The 6,000-nt window shown below is 62.9% G+C and overlaps 1 protein-coding gene across 1 annotated transcript in view; it reads right to left on the reverse strand.

Annotated features, from left to right (window-relative positions):
- The window catches only part of LOC119105294 (fibrous sheath CABYR-binding protein), a 111,623-nt gene extending 105,869 nt beyond the window's left edge, over positions 1–5,754 (reverse strand). Inside the window, exon 1 of the mRNA XM_037228761.1 lies at positions 4,960–5,754. Coding sequence (XP_037084656.1) covers positions 4,960–5,426 — 467 coding nt within the window. The 5' untranslated portion in view covers positions 5,427–5,754. The remainder of the gene's footprint in view (positions 1–4,959) is intronic.
- Between the last annotated feature and the right edge of the window lie 246 nt (positions 5,755–6,000).

A 6,000-nucleotide genomic window follows, 5' to 3' on the forward strand; every position in this document is an offset into this window, starting at 1 on the left:
CGACTCCATCTGAGCAGAGTCGATTCCGACTTTTTCCCGCGGCGTGCAAAGTTGACTACAGCTCCGACTCCAGCCGGCCTCAGGCAGAGGCCGTCTCGGCACGTGGCCTTGGCTGTCCAAAATAGACGGAGTCGAGCCGACTCTGGTTCTGACTCAAGGCCAACTCATCGCATCACATGAGCTGGCCTTGTAGCACCTCTCACATTGTTCAGCATTAAGCAGCAACCAATGACCAGTGACCAGTGACCGGTGAACAATCAGCATAAGCCTAAAACTGTCATCAGCTTGTGTGAGGTACGCTGTGTTGATATTGGGCAGTGAACGTTGAGCAATTTGCCTGTACCATTGCCATTTCAAGTCACCTGTATGCCACCTTATTCCATTGGCAGCATGCACATTGCAGCTGGAGTCGACTTCACTCTGGCTGCGCACGGCTCTTGACTCAAACCTGACCTCACACTCAAAAGAGTCGTCTTCAGCCTGACTCAGCCCGATTTTGCTGACTCACGCATCGACTATCGCTCGAGTAAGAGTCGAGCGCGGTTCATCGACCAGGCGCCATCACTACTTTAATACGGCTCCCTGGCTCTACGGCAAACTAGCGCCGTCCGAGGGCCGACCGCACCGGACCCGTGCAGCGGAGAACACCCACAACGGCAGGCCCGCTCAGGCCCACCTGATCAGCCCCCGCCGTCCGGACCGGACCCGTGCAGTGGAGAACACCCACAGCGGCAGGCCCGCTCAGGCCCACCTGATCAGCCTCCGCCGCCCGGACCGGACCCGTGCAGCGGAGGGAGAGCACCCACAGAGGCGGGCCCGCTCAGGCCCACCTGATCAGCCCCCGCCGTCCGGACCGGACCCGTGCAGCGGAGAACACCCACAGCGGCGGGCCCGCTCAGGCCCACCTGATCAGCCCCCGCCGCCCGGACCGGACCCGTGCAGCGGAGAACACCCACAGCGGCGGGCCCGCTCAGGCCCACCTGATCAGCCCCCGCCGTCCGGACCGGACCCGTGCTGCGGAGAACACCCACAGCGGCAGGCCCGCTCAGGCCCACCTGATCAGCCCCCGCCGCCCGGACCGGACCCGTGCAGCGGAGAACACCCACAGCGGCGGGCCCGCTCAGGCCCACCTGATCAGCCCCCGCCGTCCGGACCGGACCCGTGCAGCGGAGAACACCCACAGCGGCAGGCCCGCTCAGGCCCACCTGATCAGCCCCCGCCGCCGGGACCGGACCCGTGCAGCGGAGAACACCCACAGCGGCGGGCCCGCTCAGGCCCACCTGATCAGCCTCATTAGCGTCTCATCGCCCGCCAGAATCCGCTGCAAAAACGTGGCGAGAGCCGGCTGCCGACGCCTCCCGGCGGCGCTGGCAGCGGGCGCCGAGAGGTGCCGGCCCACTGACGGCCCAGCCAGATGGCCACCTGTTTATTTTGGTACCGCGCGGCGCCGGGGGCGGCGCGGGATTTAAACCGACCTTCTCGGGTCACTAGGGCATTGGGTGGCCCCCGGCAGGGGCGCCGCCAGCGGTAGCGTCTGGGTTACGGAGCGTGGCTTCCGAACGCTCGCTTGGAACGCATGTCTTTTTCTTGGGTGTCTCAATAGCAACGCAAAAGTCGCCTTGCCCCCCCCCCCCCTCCCCTCTGCCCATCAACTTAGCTCCTTCCTCGTTTCTGGCTTTTCGACGCTATGCTGAACCTCCCAAACAAGGAAAATGGAAATAACCTGAGAAATCCGATGCGGCAGGAGATGGTTACAGTCACTCTTGTTTACGTCATAGTCACACCCATGATGTGAAGTCGTGCACAGCTAGAAAGTTAACGGCGTCATTTGAGCACAATACGCAACCAGCTACCGCACGCTGCGCTGCACCAGTTACATATATCGTACCGCACAACTCTGAAACGGCGTCTGCAGGGCAGAGTAAGTGGTGGCTATCAACGCGAAACTGAGCTGCGTTGGGCGTCTGGGAAACCGAGCGCTCATGACAACAGTGTAACTAAAACATCAGCGAGAATTTGGTGCGTTCACCGCGATTCTGTCCAAACATCTGGATGATCTGGATCAAGCGCGGTCCTCGAGCACCCACAACAAGTGAGCCTGTTTTGTTGTTGTACCGTTAGGTGCTGGAACTTACTGGGCCGGCTGACCTCACCAGGTTCTTGCATGCATGATGTCAAGGCAGAGCTGAGTCTAGCACGAACTGTAGCATGAACGAACTGTCTAGCACAAGCCTGGGACAAGAGTGCAGCGTAGGGAGGGGGCCCGACCCCCCGACCCCCTTTTGAGTTTGTTTGTTTTTGTTTTTCTCACCATAGATGGCACTCGACAGAAAGTAAAAAAAAATCGGTGCGGCGCGTGCTCACCGGGCCCCGGGCCTCTCCGTTAAGAAAATCCTGGCTGCGCCCCTGATCTCGAACACGATAAGCAAGTGGTCACAGTTTGGTTAGGCTTTGAATGAAGTAGACCGAGTCTTGGATGAATCAAACAGAGCCTGGCCAAGCTCTAACCATCGAGGATGACCTGGCCATCGGGGCCGGGACGGACAGTGCAATGTCGTCGGAAGACGACCCGTCTGACCTTCAGCCAGCACCGCGCACAGATGGCGAGTCTCGAGGCCGTCAGCACACAGCCGGCGGAGCCAGCGGCTCTAATCACGCGGCAATAGTCACAACTGCGGCTGGTAATGCTCCCGACTGGCAGCCGGCCAGACCGACGCAGCGCGCCCATCGATTTGGCTCTGGTCCTGTCGACCGGCGTCGGGTGCGCGCGAACCAGCGAGAGCCGACGCTGGTCAGGTTGCGGAGGGCCCGCCGCCGCGGAAAGCTGGCTGGCCTTCGCTGCCCGCCGACTGGGGCAGCTTGCAGGAGCGGCAGAGCGCGGGGCGGGCAGGCCCAGTTGGATTACCAACTTTGGGAACTTAGTACATGCATGCTTGTCCACGTGGAGTTGTGTGACGAAACGAATTAAAACCCCCCGGCCCTCTGCCGACACTGGTAATTATTAGATCCACGAACGTGATATCAGTCATCGATCGAAATTTGGCGCGTGTCGCTGCAAGCTTTTTTGTCCGGACTGCGTCGACTGTTTGGTCACCCTATTGGTTCGGCGCGATGGTGATAAAATAATCAACCCAAACCAAAATACACAAAAACAAACCCATCATATCGTGGTTTTGGAGCGTCTGGGCTCCCATGGTCATGCAGCGCCCCTTGAGTTGGTGCGAGGAACCCACGATGACGACATCCATGCTCGCTTCACAGAAAGTGATGGCACGCGCGGCAAACCACCTGCCTTCCGTGCTAACGGATTTAGTGTGAGTCGAATCGCCTTGCGGATCGCCTGATGCCGTCCCATCAAGACAGCCCCCCACCCTTTTCACCAAAACCTCTGACGTTCGGACGGCTCAGAGGCGGGGTTCACGACGCAAAGCGACAACCACAAAGTGTCCCCAAGCCTCTCAGTGACCGGCGCTAAGGCGAACAATCAATTAGCCTCGGGCGGCGGTCTTTTTGCCGCACCGGAACGCGTTTTTGCCGCGGTGAGCCACACAAAAAGCCGCCGTTGATGACCGGCGCTGGCACGCGGCAGCGATCACGTGGGCACTGTCGTCAGAGCTGGCTAGTGGTGGGAGGACAGGAGGGGGAACGGGGTCGTCTTGGAAGGAAGCGCGATCATGACGGATGACTGTTGATTGACGCCGTCGAAGGTGACGGGCGTGAGCATCTTGCGATATTGGTTTTATTTATCGAGCTTTTGAGGTGTAATTTGCCAGACGTGTCCACAGCGGGTGCTGTTACCACGGGTCAGCGCCCATCGTGCCTGTCTGTCGTATTGGTCTCACTGTCTCCCAATTCCTTTCCTAACCTTCGCTTGTTTTTCGACGGGGAAGGGGAGATAGATAGACGCGACGACAGTGATCTCAAACCGACCACCTGATGGCCGATATCCTGCTGCGGATCTCGCAGTGCAGAAACGCGCCAGTGCTCTGGACATGTTCGCCACCGCCCGCCGCGCGGCGCCCGACCGGTTCTGGATCCAAGGCCATGGCAGCGAGTGTCGCACAGGCCTGGAAGCAGATCCCATTGTTGACGTGGTGTTCCACTACCGCCGGGCGACTTGGGGCGAGTACCGAGGCCGCCGAGTTGCCGTTGTTGTAGCTGGAGTAGATGTGCGTATGGTGGACGACGCATGAAGCGGTGAACACGCGTCCGTTACGACGAAACGACGGGAGGCGTGTCCACCGCTCGTCGGACTGCAGCCGTAGTCCGTGCGATCTGATCCTCTGATCAGTCCTCGCCTTTGAGTGTAGGCGTGTGGTGTAAAGCGTGGCGGTCTTCTCGGGCGGCTGCCAATGCGTCCCGCCACAGTCGCATGACAAAGGTTGGCGATAATGCGAAGAAACACGCACGGTGCTGCATCGGGCAAGAGTGGTCCTACATCGGCATCGCAGCCCATTACGCACACCAAAACACCGCACCAGAGCCTCATTCTCGTCCCCACGCACGTTTAGGCCGCGAGGCTTCCGACCAAATGAGGCCCAAAGCACGCCACCAGCTGTCCGGCTCGGTCATGGCTCGAGGCGCCGCGACTCCGACGTCTTCCACGACTGCTGAGGCCGAGCCACGGGCGCCGCAGTGACAGCCCCAGGCCGCTCCATTCTCCACGTCACCTCGTCTGACAGATACACTGGCAGATACACTGAGTGACGCCGTATCTGGCGGACGTATTTTTAGCACGTGCCGAGGCGATTCGCGGCGCCGATACGGCCACCGTGCTGCTCGGGGAGGGGGCGGCCCGCCTCCCGCATATAAACAGAGGGCCGCCGGCGACCGGCGGACACCGCAGGGCACGGCGCATGGCGCGCCGCGGGGTGCACCACAGGGTGCGCCGCGAGTGCAGCGCGGGCACCCCGGGGAACCGTGCGGGGTACGCCGGGGAAAGCAGACGCAGCCACTGACCTTTTGAGCTTGCCGGTCTTGCCAGAGACGGTGGTGACGGGCAGCAGCGGCTTCTCGTCGCCGCACGGCGAGGAGCGCGTGTTCTCCGTGCTCGGGGTCATGACCTCGTCGGCGCGCTCGTCGGCGCGCAGCAGCAGCGTCGACTCTGTGGCCGCGTCGTCGCTGTACGAGTCCTCCATGAGGGAGAGGTCGCGACTAAGCAGCGGGGCGGTGGCCGCCGGCGGCGGCGGCGGCTGCGGCGGCGGCATGTTGTCCAAACTGGCACTGATGAGAGGCGTCTCCAGCACCGGGTGGCTGTTGTTGTTGGGCGAGCCGCGAGCCGGGCCAGCCGGCGGCGCGGCCGGGTCGCCGCTCAGCTCGGTCTTGACCTCGCTGTGGCCGTTGGTGACCTGGAACACCGCCTCATTCTGCGCCACCGCGTTCAGGTTGAAGCCCTTCTCCTCATTGGGCAGCATGAACGAGAGCATTGTCTCGGCGCGCTCAGCGCCGCGGCATGCCACGGGGCGCACGCGGCGGCGGCCGGACGACACACACGCGTCCGACGGAGACGCACCGCTGCGCGCCGGCGCCGACCGACACTTCGCCCGCGCCCGCGACGGCGCGGACCCCGAGGCGACACGACCTGACCCGACCCGACCTCGCGCCGCACCACGCAGCGGCGCCCGGCGCGACCCCGCGCCGCAATCGGCAGTCACAGGCGCGCGCAGTCGATGCCGACTCTCCGACCAACGTCGCCGCCGACGGAGCCCTGCGACGTTCGACGCGCCGTTTGGCACTGGGCGCTCGCGCGCACGACTCGGCGCCGCCCGGCTCGGCGCGCAACTTGGAGCGCCCGCGCGCCGGCCGGCGGCGCCGCCAGCTGACGCTGTGACGTCACCAGGGGGCGGACCCAGGCCAGCTGAGCGGGCGCCGCGGCCGCCCCGGGTCGCGCTGAAGATGGACCGTGATTACGGTTCGGCTGTGCTGATGGGAGATCGCTTCCGCTGCTTGATGCAGTGGGTTATCAGTCAGCATGGATGAGGCGGTCACTGCCGGAGATGG

The sequence above is a fragment of the Pollicipes pollicipes genome, unplaced genomic scaffold, assembly GCF_011947565.3.
Source record: "Pollicipes pollicipes isolate AB1234 unplaced genomic scaffold, Ppol_2.1 Scaffold_6138;HRSCAF=7277_pilon_pilon_pilon, whole genome shotgun sequence".
NCBI classification, from domain to species: domain Eukaryota; kingdom Metazoa; phylum Arthropoda; class Thecostraca; order Pollicipedomorpha; family Pollicipedidae; genus Pollicipes; species Pollicipes pollicipes.